The sequence below is a fragment of the Pantherophis guttatus genome, chromosome 6, assembly GCF_059756535.1.
Source record: "Pantherophis guttatus breed Tessera chromosome 6, ASM5975653v1, whole genome shotgun sequence".
NCBI lineage: Eukaryota > Metazoa > Chordata > Lepidosauria > Squamata > Colubridae > Pantherophis > Pantherophis guttatus.
The window spans coordinates 38,740,404-38,758,922 of NC_142068.1; the positions used below are offsets into that span (position 1 = coordinate 38,740,404).

General features: G+C 36.2%; 1 protein-coding gene across 3 annotated transcripts in view; it reads right to left on the reverse strand.

Moving 5' to 3' along the window:
• Window positions 1-754: 754 nt before the first annotated feature.
• Window positions 755-18,519, reverse strand: part of UBXN7 (UBX domain protein 7) — a 31,697-nt gene continuing 13,932 nt past the window's right edge. For all 3 annotated transcript variants that reach the window (XM_034439556.3, XM_034439557.3, XM_034439558.3), the window contains 7 exons: window positions 16,459-16,571; window positions 10,120-10,266; window positions 9,826-9,916; window positions 9,256-9,383; window positions 8,723-9,113; window positions 7,018-7,097; window positions 755-5,184 (listed from right to left, as the gene is read on the reverse strand). In XM_034439556.3, the coding sequence (XP_034295447.1) occupies window positions 5,023-5,184; window positions 7,018-7,097; window positions 8,723-9,113; window positions 9,256-9,383; window positions 9,826-9,916; window positions 10,120-10,266; window positions 16,459-16,571 (1,112 nt within the window). In that variant the 3' untranslated portion in view covers window positions 755-5,022. The remainder of the gene's footprint in view (window positions 5,185-7,017; window positions 7,098-8,722; window positions 9,114-9,255; window positions 9,384-9,825; window positions 9,917-10,119; window positions 10,267-16,458; window positions 16,572-18,519) is intronic.

The following is an 18,519-nucleotide window of genomic DNA, read 5'->3' on the forward strand; positions in this document are numbered from 1 at the left end:
ATGAATGAGTGATACATAACAGTTTCAATTTTGGATTGGCCTATTTGTTATATACCATTCTCACAAGTATGGCACAATGAAGATAAATTACCCATTAATCTGAGTCCAATTTTTACTTTTGTAGTAATACAAAGTAATTACTGTAGTAATACAAAGTAATTTTACTTTGTGCCAGAGGATTAATAGAAGTCTAAGATACATTATGTGTTTCCTGGTTTGAATTTTAGTGAGATTTGTGACGAGAAGAGCCATTATTACAACAACATTCAACATAATACTGAGAATAGCTGTTTTGTAAAAAAATATATACTTTGGGTGGCTAGGTAGTAATTTTTTCATGGAAAATGCTCCTTTGCCCTACATCTCCCTTAAAAAAAGGTTTTACTAAATTTTGTTAATAGGGCAGATGATACTGTAAATATAATCCTATCAAGAATTACAGATGCAATTATGAATTAGCATAAGTGAAATGCTTATGCTACATAGATTTTAAGTTTTTATATCTAAACGTAACCAAGTGAATACAATATTTATTTGGCATTGTGCACTTACTAATTATATACTCACTAGCATCTGATTAAGAAATACCTTAAGATGACTGTGCTGAAATCACAATTATTTCTTAATCTAATGTGTAAAAGAGATTTCATTTTGTGTAATATCTTGATTTTATTGATTTTACAAACCTCCCCCTCCATTCCAAAGCCTTCCTTCCTTCCTCCCCCATTCCACACACACCAAACAGGCTAAAAACTAGTGAAAATGTCTGATTTATTTTCAGGATCAAAATATTACATTAGGAAGGACATTTACACATATTTATAAAAATGCAGCAGTTGTACATATAGATCAGAGGTTGCCTTGAGTTTGATCATTCTCATCACAGCAAGTGAAATCTCTTCCCCCACTCATTTTAAAATTATATCAGAATTAAAAGAAATGGCTTCTATTACTGGTAAAAGGGTAGACAACAGTTTTACATAGCTCAAGCTATAACAATATAAAGCTAGCAATCCAACTTTAAAAAGTTAATGTTTTGAAGGAACCATAATTTTATCAGAATCCAAATCACATCATCCAAAGTTAAATATTATTAATATCTCAATTTCTCCAAACAGATAAAACTGTCATTAAAAGACTTTGGAATGCCTTTTGAATTCATCTTCTAATATTACACCTGCAGCAATGCCACATATTTAAGTGAAACAATGAAAATGAAGAGCTTATTTCAAATGATTTTGCAGATGGCAGGCTTGTCAATTATATCAAACATAATTGTTGTTTAGATTGTTTAGATACACCCTAAACTCCAACTGCTGGGAATGCGTTATCATTTAGTTATGTGTGTGGACAGGGGTGTTAGTCCTCCAAAGATCCTTTCAAAGTTCTCTGTGACCACTAATCTGCTTCAATAGTAAACTGAAATAGGACTAAAATACTAGAACCCCCAGTGGGTTCTATTTGTGTTTGCTAAAATTGTTTTTGAAATAACAATATAAAAATTATTTTACTTAAATGGAATGATGTTTAGGTCTAGAGACAAAAGAGGACAATCTAGAATCAGGCATGGATTCACAACATCTTTTACATAATCCGTATCCATATTCCTTGAACAGTAATCTTTAAAACAAAAACCTGTAAAAATGCTAGTAACAATAATTTTTAAATTATCCAATTATAATAATGTTGTTCCTAAGATTTATGTGCTGCTTTCCCGCTTGGAAAGCAGCACAATAATCTTAGGAACAAGAACTCTTAGAGAGAGTTCTCACTTTCTCAAGAGTATCTTAGAACCACCATTCATAAGGCCTTCAGCTGCTCTGCTAAATTGTTTTAAGGATATTCTGCTAAACTATTTTTCTTCAGACTGAAGAAGCTACTTAGATAAGCAGCGAAAGGTTTCAAACCAAAAAGAAGCCCAGTTGCCATGATTTAACTTCCAGACTATTTTAAGGATAAGAATAAAACCCAATAAATGGAAGATATGTAAGATAAAGTTATAAAAAAGTAACTAAATGTTGAGTAAATGAAAATTTTTGCAGTTATCCTGGTTTCTGTGCTTGAATCAATTCCACTCCAAACGCCATTTCCACTTTTTACAGATTTTGTTAAGGGAAGTATGAGACATGCACAAACAGGTTTGCTGCTTACCTAATCTCTAGCATACACAGCAGTTTCTAGGGCAGAAATCTTGTGGGTTGTATTATAGGAGAGTCTATAGGGGTCTGCATTGGGCAGAAGTCAGGGTCCATATTCAGGGGAAGTGGGGGCTGGCTAAAGCTCGCAGTTGGCAAGGCAATGCAAAAAAGCAAATCACCCAAGTGGGCAGGCTGCAATTTCTAGGGTACATCTACTATTAATCCTGGTATTAAGCTTATGCAAACATTCTGTTTGCCTCATGGACAACAACGGGTATGAAATCTGAACTCTATAATGATCAGCAATGTGCTACCAAAATTTGCTGGTACAATTTCAGGGAATTTTGAGAACTGCTCCAAATATGAACGAAAGTACTTTCCATTAAAACAATGCCAGCATTAAGTGCAAGAATTCTAAGAAAAGTCCTGATCTTCTTATACTGCTATAAGAGTGCTATAAGAGTAAAACAAAGTAATTCAAAAGAGCCACGATGGCGCAGTGGTTAGAGTGCAGTACTGCAGGCTACTTCTGCTGATTACTGGCTGCCAGCAGTTTGGGAGATTGAATCTCACCAAGCTCAAGGTTGACTCAGCCTTTCATCCTTCCGAGGTTGGTAAAATGAGGACCCAGATTGTTGGGGACAATATGCTGACTCTGTAAACTGCTTAGAGAGGGCTGTAAAAGCACTGTGGTATATAAGTGGTATATAAGTCTAAGTAACATATAAGCTATTGCTATATGTTTATGATTAGGTGCAGGAGAAGGTAAATCACAAGGTGTCTCTTTTTATAGTAACTGTAGAAAACCTTCTCCAGAAAAGCTCAACTGGCATAAATACTGTTACATCCTTATGCTCAGCAGTGGGAAATAAAAGTTTGAATATGAGGCCCTGATATAATTTGCTAAGTAATACCTACATGGATTTGGGGTGGGAGGTGGGCTGGGCTAAATTGGTATAAACTAGTGAACAAGGAAAACAAATTTATTTGAGTTGAGAGATTTAAAAAATACAGTTTAATGATTTATGGATATTACCACTGCCATTCTTCCAATAGTTTATAAATTGCTAATCTGATTAAAGTCAAGGATTGTACTGTACTGTAGAAACATCACATAGCTCATAGACAGATAGGAGCAGCTTTTTGGAGCAGACCAAGAACTTTAAAAGATTTCTGAAAGGTAAGGCAGGAAAGGTCACAACAAAATTGAAGGAAAAATGAAGGATGAAAGATGATTTTTTAAAAAGGTAGAGCAACAAGAGATAGTATTTGATACAAATGTTTAGATAAATTTTAACAGACTACTACCTACAGTATCAACCTTCACTGTTCTTTTTACCTATACCTCAAATGTTTGTAGGCATCAATTTTCAAAAACATTTCATATTTAAAGCTAGATCCGTTACTGAGCATACTGCTGGGTCTCCATTAATTTAGGAATGTAATAGCTGCATGGTTTTCAACATAAAAGCAATTGTGGCTTATGTATAAAACACTTATTAATCCATGCTACATTTGTCTTATATCTGTTACTAGTATCTGTACAGGAAAAAAAATAAATAGGGAAATGTTTTCATTCTACAATGCAGTATAAGTATCTTTAATCCTTAAGTTCACATACATGAATTAATCAAATGTAATGTCAATACAACCCATCCTACTACAGTTTAACGCCAAATATTATCAGATCCAAATGATCCAACACTCAGTTGCCATTGTATAAAATCTGGAGCACATCTATAATTTTTTTGGCCACTTAGAAAAAATGATGGCAAGCAGCTATTTCTTATTTTTTTCAAATCGTATTTATTGTTGGGAAACCATGTTTACTGGTTTGTACTTTTAATTAAATGTTATTAACTTAATTAAATTCAATTGTTACTCAAAAATATTTCAAAATTTCTGAAAAAAAGATGCTTGCTTGGGGCCCAGAATCTGCACACGTTCACTAAATGTCAATGGGAGAAACATCCAAATGGCAGAATAGTGAACGAAAACAACATTAAGAACATTACATTCAACCTCTATGAATGTTTCATTTCTGCTAACATTTTGAAGAAAAAAAGAGATAAATCAATTCCCTTTCTATAATTTTAATTGTGAAAAGGAAGAAGCCTGCAGTTCTGGGTTACACAAAGCAATTTTATACTACTAAGTACATCTATCATTTTTCTTTATTACCACATTCCTCTCTAACAAAAGCAATACATACAAATCAATTTAAAATAGACTCTTTCATGTTCCATATTCTACAGCCCCTTTTGCAAGATCACTGATTTATGAAATTGGGCAATGAATCTAGCACATCATTTGTTTTTTTCTTGACTTGTAGCCAGAACACAGAATCTCTTCACGTAGTCATTAAAGCCTGTGCACCATAAATGTGTGACAATTTATTACATGCAACCAGCAGCAGTATATGGTAGGAAGCATTCTGATTTCAAAACATGTGGAACCCAAGGAAAAAGAACACATGCTGAAAACCAAACAATGCACATGTCAATTGGAAACACAAAAACTCTTCCATGTAAATAGATGACACATATTGACATGGTTGTCTGAAGAATTCCTTAATACCTGGTTATATGACCTTTGAAAAATGAATGTATTAAAGAAAAGGTTTCTTTTCTTAGGGGAAGAAAATTATTCTTGCTCTCGGTGTTCTCTTCTGCAACATGCTGGATGTATAGGCAACTTTATTTTGAAACAGCAACAAACTACTGAACACATAAGCCTTCTTCCAGCATCAATGAACTTTTTCTGCCAATTTCACTTCGTTCACTTGTTAAGAATAGCATAAAGAATGGGAGAGAAATGGCTGCCTGCTTTCAATTCTGTATATGTACTGAGTTAGTACTGTAGGTGGAGATGACAAAGGGGAAAATTAATTCCTTTCCTGAACAAATACAGTTTCTTGTGGACAAAGACCAGCTTCCTGTAATGTGATGTTGTAGTCCAAATGGGAAAGTTTCCTCCGGGGAAAGTTGGTGAGGAGTTCAAAACGTTCATTGGGGTATCCTTTTGACTGTACGTGTCTGATAAGAGCCTGCAGAGAAAGGGGAGAGAACTATTTTGATCACAGAACACAACACATAATGGGGTATTAAAACAATACAGTATTTGTTACTGGAGGATATATCAGCACAAACTATTTATATACTACAGGCATATGAAGTTAAAGAAATTGGGAAAGACTTGCAGGGCCTTCAATTAAGTAATAGAAAAACTATTGTATATAATGTTGTTTGTATACAATTGTTGTTGATTCTTTGTTTGAAATAGCAAATGAAATATTTAGGCTGATTTTCAAAAGACTTTGGTAAATCAGCACATCAGTAATTGAATCCCTGCAGTTCTATTCTGTAAATATTTTTAGCAAATATACAGAATTTATTCTTCCCCTTTATGTTCATGACCAATACTACAGATAGGCAATCTTTTGGGATCTATGTACACCATGCAAAAGGCACTGGAGAAAGTGCAGTCTGAGAGATACAAACAAATTACACTTTTTTTTTTCTTTCTATCCCTTGGCTGATTACAAAAGCAACAAATATAAAGAAGTTTCATCAACTACCCACAGAGGTTCATACAAGACAAGCATGTTTTTATGAACACATATATTCCATATGGGGACATGGTGGCTCAGTAGCTAAGATGCTGAGCTTGTCAATCAGAAAGGTCGGCAGTTCGGCTGTTCGAATCCCTATCACCACGTAACAGAGTGAGCTCCCGTTACTTGCCCCAGCTTCTGCCAACCTAGCAGTTCAATGGTGGGAAGGTAACAGCGCTCCATGCGCCTCGGTGTTTAGTCATGCCGGCCACATGACCACAGAATCGTCATCAGACAGTGCTGGCTCTTCAGCTTAGAAACGATGAGCACTGCCCCCTAGAGTTGGGAACGACTAGCACATATGTACGAGGGGAACCTTTACTTTATATTCCTCATCTTTCCTTCATAGATTCCTATAATACTTCCTATCCAGGAATGGGATTGAGCAATCTTTCTGCAGGAAGGTCTGCAGTTTTACTTTCTAATTTTGAGGTGGGTTAGTGGTGGTGGCGGCTAGGGGAGACAAGTGGCAGAAGAAATGCAAGTGAAAGGACATGGATGAAGTTTTGGGTTAACATAGGGATTCTGTGGGACACTTACAACCCAGAAGCTTAATATACTGTTTTCATTGTTGTTTTAAAAAAAGTAAAAATCACCTATTTAGCTGCTGAATAGAAATGCAAAATAGTCAACGCATGAAGGTAGTTATATTTTTGCAAGATGTGATACTGGCTATCAGCTTGGTTGACTTCATAAAGGGTTGGATCAATTCATGGAACTCTTGAGGATCAATGGCTACTAGCCTTAAGGAGAGTGTAACTCTTCCAATTGCTGCACTTCATTGTGCAAGTTGGTTTTCCACTGTGAGAACAGACTGCTAGATTAGATGGGCCAGAATTTTACCAAGACCCAATGGCCTAGAGGTGGAGCTCTTGCTTCACAATCAGGAAGTTGTGAGTTCGATCCTAGGTAGAGGCAGATGTAGGGTCTCCTGCTTGGGCAGGGAGTTGGACTCGATGACTTGCAAGGTCCCTTCCAACTCTGTTAATCTGTTACAGGGCACTGTTTATAGTCTTATTTTTTTGCATTTTTTAAAATTTGAATTTTATTTTCACTTTATATTAAGATAAACAAGAATACAAGGTAACATCCAAATATAGCAAATCTTGAAATTCAATCATAGTTCCCATATATTGTTAGATTCAACAAAATTAGAGTTTAATAAACTGAAGCATACATATTTAATACTTATACACAAAGGTGAGAAATGGTAAGTACTAAAACAAGAATTATATCTATCTTGAAGTTTTCATTATGTCTACATACCAGAAGCTTAGCTTGTTCAGGTAATGAAATCTGTTCCCTCTTCCCATCTGGATATCTTAGCATTAGTTGTGCTTTTGGTCCTGGTAAAAAAAGTTAAATGCCAAATACAACTGCATTTAGTTTTTGCATTTATTACTTTGATAATGAAACAACCACCATATAAGATTTAGTAGGTTTAAAACTAAAGGTTTAAAGCTAAAAAATTATTTCCAAAATGTCAGATTTAGAGCGGTGATTAGTGATCAGTCCTCAAATCTGGAAAGATTATTGTATAATGAAAAAAAATCTAAATAATCAACTGGAAAATACTTTTTGGCTTATTAAAACAAGGGTTCCCAACCCCTGGGTCATGGCCTGGTACTAGACTGCAGCCCATTCAGAACTGGGCTGCGCAAGTGACAGGCGCACACGCTTGCGCGTGCAGCTCCATTTGCACGAGTGGTGGGCACTCGGGCACACATGAAGTTCCATTTGTCACTAAACAAATGCAATTAAACTCTCCCTTCACTACAAAGTCATGCTTGTTTTGGTTTTGAAAGGCGTCGTGCATGTTTTCCCCTTGATTGCACAGGCAGTAGCAAAGACCAACAAGAGTATGTATAATTTTTGTTTTTCTGCTTTTCTGCTTCCTGTTTTAAGTGGAAATGGATTTTTTTACCCTTCAATTATTGTATTCCAGTTTAGTATACCTATTAAAGCAGTTGTTTAAATATATCGTTTAAAACAGAGCTCACTAAAAACTCAATAACGGATTGTTCTTTTTCATACTGAGAGTATGTAGACAATGAAGGCCATAATCTTTTTGAGCCGTTGTTCTAATTTGTATCTATTGGTTAAAAGGCACCACAGATACCTACTCTCCATAAAATTCAATTTAAGCCCCACTGTAACAATAGCAATAGCACTTTACAGCCCTCTCTAAGCATATTACCCCCATCAATCTGGATCCTCATTTTACCGAGCTTGGAAGGATAGAAGGCTGAGTCCACTTTGAGCCTGGTGGGATTTGAACTGCCAAACTGCTGGCAATCAGCAGTCAACAGAATTAGTCTGCCATACTGCATTCTAACCACTGCATCCACCATGGCTCTATAATCACGTTCACCATATTTTAATCAAATGTATGTTACTTGTTTTTGTGATGTGCACAATATTTTTAGTCAAGTTTATATGAATGTAGCAATTCTTATAATAGGATTTGTCATCACATATATTAGCAAGAAGAGATCACTGTCAGTGGACCTTATAATCCTTGGGATTTGCTGTCATATCCTTTATATTAATTCACAGACTGGACACTTGGCATGTCAATAGCTACAACCAGCATATATTAGTTTTGATGCTCAATTATTCTGATTCTTCTTTTTGTTTTTTAATGAGACACAACCATTCTTTATTCCTTTAAGAAACTATCATCCTATCTCTCAATATGAAGTATGAACAATACGTATTGCCAATTCCCAGCAGATCCAGCTAGTTGCATTTCAGAAGATGCTGGAAGTTATAGTTTACCAATTTCCACAAAAGAACAAAATTTTAATCCCTCATGTAGATTATGAACTGTTTAGCCAGATTTATACTTTTTTACTACTTCGGTTCATTCAATTAAATGCAGCAGAAAGAAAGAAATACTCTTTGGTGATGATTTCTTGATGAGTCTTTTGTAACGCTCTGAAGTTGACTAAATGACAGGAACCATACTTACCATTGATGCTCGGTTCTTTCTGTAAGTCATCTAGTTTAGTTCCAGTTTCTTCTAGCACTCCTGAATCTACAGAAGATAGTCCTCTGTGATTTATTATCATCTCAGGTTCAGTTCTTGATGTTGGTTCAGGTTGAGGTTTTCTGCCTTCCTCTTTTCTACAACCCAAATCCTTGTGCGGAGATTTTCTAGATTTGGCAGAACTTTCTGGCTCATCATCATCAGAACCACAAACAGAAATAAATTCCTCACTTCCAGAGAAAAGCTCCGATTCAGACTCTTCATCTGATCTGCTTTCCTGCTTTATTTGTTCAGAGTCAAAATGTGTTTCCTGTAATGATGCCCTGATTGCAGCTTCCAACTGGCTATCTTCACTCGCATCAATTAAGCTCTCCTAATCAACCATAACACAAAAGAAAAAGATAAGTTACTTTAAAACACATATTTTGAGAAGGTGAGAGGGGAAGAGAAAGGCTCCAGATACTTTTATTTCTTATTAAGAATAAAAAATATACCATTTTTGTCATTATACTTACTGAGCGAGTACGTTTCTGGGGAGGGCTGGTGGAATGTCCATCCAGTTGTCCATGTTCACCTAGGAACCCAGTCACTTGGTCCAAAAAAGAAGTTACATCTAATTGATGCCATTCCACTAGTTTCTGCCCTGTTAAAAATAACAATAAATTGTACTTCAGTAATTGAAATCTTAGATCATCAGTATCAACACAGATGTTATTTTAAATTTTTAATGATTCTGTAGAGGCAAGAAGCATTGTGAACAAGTCAGAAGAAATGAATGGCTAACTTGAAGTTTTTAATCCTAAGAATCACAATTGCCAACTACATTAAAATGGATTTAAAACAACATAGGCAAAGCAAATGTGAACATTTAATTTAAAATTAAATGTAAACATTAAATCTATTATATTTGATCAAGTTCATCTGATATAGACTGGAAGTATGACTAATTAGCCAGTTCCAGCAATCTTGCTGGCAAATATGGAAACTATAGTCCTTCCCTTGTTAAACCAATGAGATTATTTATTGTGTTATATAAGAATACAATTCAGAGTTAATATGCCTTCAGCATTTTTTCCTCTTCTTACCTGTCCTGGGGTCCAGGATAGAAACATAAGGGAAATCTCCCAATTTATAGAATTGTATATATCTTTGTCCTTCCTCACTATCGTGGTATACCTGTACAATAGTCAAGAAGGTTAGTTTCAAATGCTCAAAAACATTTGAATATTAAAGCAATTTACCATTTGTTAATAAAATTTGATACTGAAGCACAATGTAACTAGTTAATATAGTTCTACAAAATGTGATATGAATATGGCCAGAGTAAATAAATATTGGCTGTTTCTAATTTTTTAGCTAAACTGAAAATGCCTTCATACCTGCCAAAAAATGAAGTGTTCCCGGATAATATTTTTTACAGCATCATTGCTCCAAACATCACGATTGAGACACTGACAGGCAAAATCCTGCACATTCTGAATATTAATCATGAGCCACTTGTTCTGCATTTGACCACACTCTTTGGCCTGAAGACAAAAAGAACAGTAAGAGCATTAGCCAAAAAAGAAAAGTTTTCAAGGAACAATGCCAGCAATGATGGCTTCTATTTATTGTTCTAGGCTTTTATAAAACCCTTTTCATTTGTTAAGTTCTATCAGCACTCAACAATTTAATACACAAACAAGCATGACAAGCAGCGTGCAGGGTTAGAAGTCTCTGCAGGTCAACTTGTCGTATCAAGATTACACATTGGTAATCTCAGACTGGTGAGTGTTAACATGCCAAAGAGAGAGAGAGTTAGGAAAATAACTTTAATTTCAAAACTGACTGAAAAAAGGGAAATAAACGAACAAAACATTTAGAAGAAAATATGGAATGAGCTGCATTGATCCGATTACAAAGCAGATTATCTGATTCAACAGTCAAAATTTGGCAGATTAGGATTAAGATCTTGATAGATTTGCAGTTTGTTGTTCGACTATTCATTTCCTCTAATTTACCATTCATTCATATATGTTATATTGTAGTATTATTGGTGAACTTTTTGTTGACCAGATTGCAAGTGGGGGAGGTGGCAGGGTTTGAAGTTGCAGGAAGAGATCTTACTGGTTTGAGTCTCAAAGCTGGCATTGCCTGATTGGTTGGTTGCAAGTTAATGTAGGAGTTTGATCAAGAATGTAATTCTGATCGCTGAATTGTCATACCTGTTGAAAAAAAGAGTGCTATATCAAAAATTGGAATGGTCATATTTCCTAAATAACCAGGACAAAAATATGTGGGATTTCCTTAAAGGAAATTTACTCATGAGTTTATTTATTTATGAAAAGAAACACAGATTCATGAGTACCCCTTTTTGACTTTGCATCTTGGAAAATGAGATTTCACTTTTAAAAAGTGAAATGTCTGATCCATTGGCCATTGAATAAGCAACACAATGGACACAGAAGCACTCACCTATATTGGAATAAAGCAATATAGAACATAGTTTTCACTAGGATTTTATAGCAAAACATCTTTCTCAGGTCAACCACTAAAACAATATTATAGTGGAGACATTTCGGTGCCAAATAAATATAAATAGGTTGATTTATTATTGGAGGAAAAGATAATTTGAATAGCCATTTTGATTGAAAGACAAAATTTATATAATCTTATAATAATCTTATAATTGCTTTTGAAAAATTTACAAGTAAATATTATAAATTGTATGTACACTCCCAGTTCAAATTTCATTTTGTAATTATATTCTGTAATATCTTTGCAAGACCCAAACACCAATGAGATCCTTTCTTTCACTCATGGAAAAATGTGCACAAAAATAAGCCTGGAATTTTGAAAGTAGGGTTTTCAGTTTTATACTTGATCTTTTAGGTTAAAATATTAAAAACCAAGTATTTATTAATTTAACAATTTTTTGTTTATTAATTAAATTAATATAGATTTTTTTATGTTGACAACTAATTAAACATTTAAATATAATTTATAAATAGCAAGATATACCATAAATTAAATAGAAACAAGTATTACTGTGACAGTTACTGTGTTTTTATTGTAATTTTAGTAATTATTTAAATTTCTGTTGATATGTAAATTAGTATTCTAATTTATCTTATTTTTTGGTGATGGAAAAATGACCATTCTACAGTTAAAGTTATGTTAAAAAACTCTTTTCTTGAATTAAAATGGAAATATTTCTTCTCGTAATTTTATTCTGTATTGGAGATTAAGAGATATTTTTTTTCAGGCACTAATAACTGCTACGACAATTAAAATGCCAACATGCCAAAAACCACTTGAACATCTGAAGAAATATTTTAAGACAATTGCCTCTGAACAGATAATTGTATCAGGATTACAATATAACATATTGATCCAGGATGTTAATCAACTGACCAAGTACTGGAGTAAACCAACACCATAATAGTAAAAGGTTTGATCTTCTCCATTAGTTAAACGAATGAAATGTATGGTAAATGCATTACTATAATATAACCATAACAAAATCTAGAAAATCTCAAAAAATGCATATATCAACTAAAATAATCTGTACTTTTATGACTTGTCTTAAAATTATAAAACTTAGTTGATTTAGTAAATACAGTGATTCCCTATGCTGACTTTTTCTCAACATGCTTAATATGGCTGATTCTTTTTTTAATGTATTTGAATTTGACATATGAATTCAAGATAAACAAATCTTGCTTATAAATTGAAGAAGCTTCTTGGATGAGAAACGAAATGTCTTCAAGGAAAAATAAAGAAAGTCCAATTGCCTTTTGAAAAAGCATCTTTGGTACTTGCTTATAAAATTTATAGTGAAGTAAGTTATGAGCATGACATAAAAATGGAATTAAAATATGTTTTATGTTTATCAGAAATAGCTGTAGCATTCAGAGAATTGAATGTACATTTTATTGGTTTCTCCCATGCAATGGAAATAATGCAGAGAAGACGCTTCAGAATGTGCAGTGGAACAAATATAGTACTGGCTCCAACTCTTAAAAGCAACTGCACCTCTTACTGGGATTGTGCAACAGTTGCATAGTCCTATTTTCTGCTCCAGAAAAGGAAACTAAATAAACAAATGCCTTTTATATCTAGCTTGTTTCTGCAGTGCAATATTATTTATATAGTTTCACTTATATGGCGTTATTACATTCATAAAACTATGTATAAATTTGTCAAATAAGTTAAATATTTTTAGAAGAAACAGAAGGCTTAATAAATAAGTAGCGATAATAAACAAATATCAATATGCTAAAGCAATTGAAGAATTTAACACAAACCTGACAGTTGTGTTAAATCTGTTTATAGCTTAATTAAAATATTTAACTCAGAAGGTAAATGAAGATTCTATTTTTTCACACTGGTTAAAAGAAACTAAATTATGTGCCATGGATGTAATTTTAATAAAACTCTTATACAGTTACATTTCCACATGAGTTGAACTTTTAATTGCATATAGAATAACAATAATGAACAGATATACCATGTTTCCCCGAAAATAAGACAGGGTCTTATTTTCTTTTGGCCACCCCCCCAAATAAGGGCTTTGCCTTATTATCGGGGGGTCTTATTATTTCAGGGGTGCAGGAGGCGGTGGCCTCTCCTCCCTGTTCTTCACACCGGCTGAGCAGCCCAACACATCCCACCCCACCCCAATGGCAACAGCTGCTTTCCTTCCCCACCGTCTCTTGGCTCCCCTTGCCGTCTCTTCTCCCACCCTCGCCGGGCATGACAGGGCTCCTGCCCCTTGCTTAGCCACCTGCCCCCTTTAGGGATGCAATTTGGGGGTGCCAGGTGGGACGGGCGAGAAGCGGGACGCAGGTCTTACCTTTCAAGCTCTGTCGCTTTCCTCAACATTGTGTCCAGGGAAACACGCTGTAAAAGAAGACCTTCTCGCGATTTTGAGAAGTTTGATTGGCTAAGCAAGGGGCAGGCGGTTGGCTAAGCAAGGGGTAGGAGCCCTCTCATGCCCGGCGAGGATGGGAGAAGAGATGGCAAGGGGAGTCATGTCTCGGTCCACGCATCTTGCTTCTCCCCCACCCCCCCACCTCTCTCGATAAAGAAATGGTGGGGAAGGGAAGCAGCCAGATTGCTGTTGCCATTGGGGTGGGGTGAGACATGTTGGGCTGCTCGGCTGTCATTGGGGTGGGGTGGGAAATGTTGGGCCGCTCGGCAGGGAGAGGAGGGCACGTCCTTGCCTTTCCCCTCCCTCTGGCCTCATCTCCTAAACTCATTTTGGTTGCGTAGCAAGCAACCAGAGGAAATGGCAGGACCAGCTCCGCATGCATGTAAGTAGTGGGGGGGGGCTTATTTTGCAGGGGGGGCTTATATTATCGCATGCACTGAAAAGCCCAATTGGGCTTATTATCCGGACATGTCTTATTTTCGGGGAAACACAATATATTGATCAAACTTAAAATCTGAACCACCCCCACCCCCAGAAAAAAATTCTTGGAAGCTTAATATGGAACACTAGTGTAGTGACTGCTGATATATATTTAAATCAGACTATAAAGCACAAAACCTTTATAGTCTTAAGACACAATTTATGGCTTCTCAAAACTGTTCATGCACTCTAACATACAACAAACTCATCATAATGGTTTACCTGTGTGAAAAGCTTTGTTAGAGAAGTGAATGTCTGTAAAAATACAACTTCTAGTATGTAGTAACATTATTTTTCAATAATGAAGAAAGAGCAAATATTTGAGAGGAAAGACTGAAAAGGGAATGTATTAATCTCTGTACAGATGTGGAAGCTAGGATAGCTGGCAACAATAAATATTAGAAGGAGATATATGATTCCTTCCCTTTTCACTTAACTTCTGTTATTTTGTTTGCTACTTTCTACTTTTTTTCTGCACTTTCCACAATGTTCCTTAATATGGAAGGGAACAGAGTGATGACGAGGCATGTATGTGTGTATGGGGAGAAAAAGGTCTATTTGATAAGTTCCTATATCTAACTTGATTAATGATAAACTACAGTACAAAATTGTTAAAGACTGCATATTATTAAATAAATGAAGAAGCTTCTTAAATATATGGTCAATTCCATTTTATGAAAATTCAAAGTATAAAGTAAATGGATTGAAAATATAGTGCTTAAACAAAACTCGATGTTATGATATAAACCAAACAAAAACCACCAGATTTTGCCTTAAGGTACTAAAAACTAAGAAGGTGATAAAATATTAATACTAGAGATAATGCACAATAGAGACATTTAAATTAAACAAAGCACAGTAGAGTTAGTTATAATAAATTGAGGAATGTGAGCCTCTAATATATATGGATATATATTTACTAAGAAAAGAAAGAAGTAACATAGAGGTAGTGAGAGAGATTTAGACTTTTCTAATACTTCATTGAAAAAGATTGAGAAAAAAACAACTCTACTCTGGATTTAGTATATGCTTACAGGCAAATAGTACACTGCGTCTAAGGCAATCAGTCAAGTCTTGATAGGAAAAATAACTCTGAAAGTGACTTCAAATGCAAATAAAAGATATAAAAAGAAGCTGATATTATTTTCACATATAAATGCTGCACAAAATGTATTACTTTTGAATAAATTTATTTCCATTTCCCCCTTGATGCAACAAGAAAACTGTTGCGGGGGGGGGGGGTTTAGGAAATCAGGTATTTCATCAGGAATGGTTTAAAGATTAGTAATTTAGCAAACTACTGATCTTCAATCTGGAAAGTCCAAATCTGTAGTTCCAAGTTTACTAACCAAACAGTAAACAATAAAAAATTCAAGATTCTGTTTTATACTGATTATTATACAGATCATTGGCTATTCTTGTCCACTAATGTTTAGTTTGGTCATACTTTTCTCCAGTAAAAATCTTTCTCAATCATGTCATACTAGAGATATTAATTTTTAATGTAAAGGAGACAATGTGGTATATTTTGAATTATAATTTGAATTATATTAGTATAATATACAACAATATAGTAAATACAATAATATAATATTGAATTATAATTCTTTCTACAAGAATTATAGGAAATGTAAAGGAAATGATTGATTACAGATTTTTAAACTCAGAGATAGAAAAAGACCAATCTTTAGTTTATGTATATAGCAGTGATGGCGAACCTTTTTCGGACCGAGTGCCCAAAGCGTGCTCGCCCAAACCCCCCAAATGCAATGCACGTGCAGCACCTGCGCATGTGGGCCCCTGCACGACCCCGCCCCTGCGTGCATGCCCCCCGCATGTGCCCCGCCCCCATCTGTGCTTGCGCCCCTCGCACACGTCCTGCCTCTCGCGCATGCGTGGCAAAGACCCGATGACCAGCTGACGGGTGGGAGGCGCGGGCACACATGGAACTGAACTGGGGTGATGGCTCGCGTGCCCACAGAGAGGATGCTGTATGCCACCTGTGGCACACGTTCCATAGGTTCGCCATCACTGGTAAATAGCTTGTCATTAGAAAATCATCATTTAATGCATATTATTCAAATCTATTTCTTAATCACTAACTTCTACTTGAATACTTCTTAATGAGGGAACACAGTAATGGACTAATAGATATAATCAAAAGCTATTTCCTCAAATGATGTTATTAATTAGAAGTAACTTCGTATGCTGCACTAATAAAAAGGCAGATTGCTGGAATTATTTATACACATTATCATGACACGGTTGTTTACACATGCACATGCACATCTATACCAAAGAAAATCCAAAATTCAATGTGACCTACTGTTTCAAAGCTTCCTTTATGCATCAAATCAATTGGCGGCCTGAAGAGATCTGCAAGGGTAGTGAGCTTCTTATCTATGGCTCCTCCATTTCTCAATTCTTGCTCCTGCCGAACTGTACAGCCCCAAAAGAAAAACAAAGAAGACAAAATATTCACAAGAGCAGATTCAGTTACTTTCATCAAGTGCAATGTGATTCTACTAACTGATTAGCCTAAATCAGCTTTCTACAAAATATCTTTTAGTAACAGCCATTACATGTTTATACATTTTTGGCATCAAAGCTGACAGCATGACAATCTGGCTCTAAGCCAGTCACTCTCTCTCAGTCCAACCTACCTCACAGAATTGTTGTGTGGAAAACAGAAGACCAGAATATTAGGTATGTTCATCATCTTTGGCTGGTTATCTACCTACCTACCTACCTACCTACCTACCTACCTACCTACCTACCTACACAAAACCATCACCACCATCACCTTCAGTAATAGATATCCTAAATTTGTGATTTAAATTCACAAAATATTTACCGGTAAATATTACAGAATTATAGTTTTTTGCTTCCTGGCAAAGACTGTTTTGTTCTCTTCATTTAATATCAAAGCAATGTGTTAATAATCAACCAGCTTTTTAAAAATATATAGTAATTAAAATCTTGATTTCTAAAAACTGAGATATAACAGAAAAACTCTATAGTATCCAGTTTTTACTCCTTTCATCCAATTTTTACAATACTTCATATGCCCCTTTAATCTATTTATAAGATCCAGAATGGACTTGGGATGGTTTAGTCCAATGATGGCAAACATTTTTGGCACCGAGTGCTAAAAAGGGAGCACTTTGTGCATGCTCGTAAGGGCCGTGACAAGGAAGAGGAGCTGTCCAGGGGACATGTGCAAGCCGGATAAAGTACTTCCAGTTTCTGATGCACGCATGCACGCTGGCCAGCAAGTCTTCTGGTTACTGCCACGCATGCACACGCGCCAGTCAGCTGGCAGGCTGCATGCTCACACGCATGTGTGTCTGGCCAGATGCTTCCAGCCCCAGTGGAGAAATCAGCAGTTCTGCATTGGGGGGAGGAAGTGTTTATCTCAGACTTTTGAGATGGGAGATGCCAGAATGAGGGGCATCAACAATGAGAATTCTCCCTGCTTGAACATCATCTGTCTCTGAGAAGAGTCCTTTGGGACTTCACCTGAAGGAGGAGAGACAGTTCTGCGGGGAGAGAAAAGCGGAGAAAGTGGGAGGGCCTGAATAACCACTTTGGGCTTCTTCTCTGTGCGGAACTCTCTCCTCCAGTGGATGAAGTCAAGAGAGACTGCCCAGAGCCGATGACGCTGCAGAAGGGAGAATTCCCAGGGGTCCTCCTTTCTGGACACTCCCAATTCTGAAGTTCGAGGAAGCCCCATTCCTGGCTCACAGAGCAGCTCTTCCAGTTTCCAGCATTGCCGCATGCACGAAGGCCAGCTGATCAGCACATGTGCGGTAGAAACCTGGAAGAGAAATGGGTGATGCCGTGCATGCCAGGTGACATGGCTCCGTTTGCCACTTTGGGCACCCGTGCCATAGGTTCGCAATCATGGGTTTAGCCCATTCACTGTGCAGATGTTCCTATATACAATGCCAGCTACTTGGTTGTGCTATACAGTATATAGTGTTTCTGCTTGTATCTGATATCCTGCCACTATATGTTAAGATTGTGTCTGAAGCTTTCTACATAACCTGCATCTCAAGATTTGGTATACCACTGCTTCTATGGAACTGGTACTTAGTGCCTATTCTTGTTCTTGTGCAGCTATGATCAATGCCTCATTGTCGTCTTTAATACAGCCCTTTCTAGCCATTGGTAGAATTACCCAATGTCTGTCACCTCAGGTATTTGTCTATAGCAGGTCTGTCAAACTCGCTTCCCACAGGCCAGATGCGTCATGTGCTGCCATGCCCAATTTAGTGAAAGGGAAAAAAGTCCTGATACGTCACGTGACACCCGCCGTGACGATGTGAGTTTGACAGCCCTAGTCTATAGTATATCCTATGCAGGCTCTTATCTTACTATGGCACTT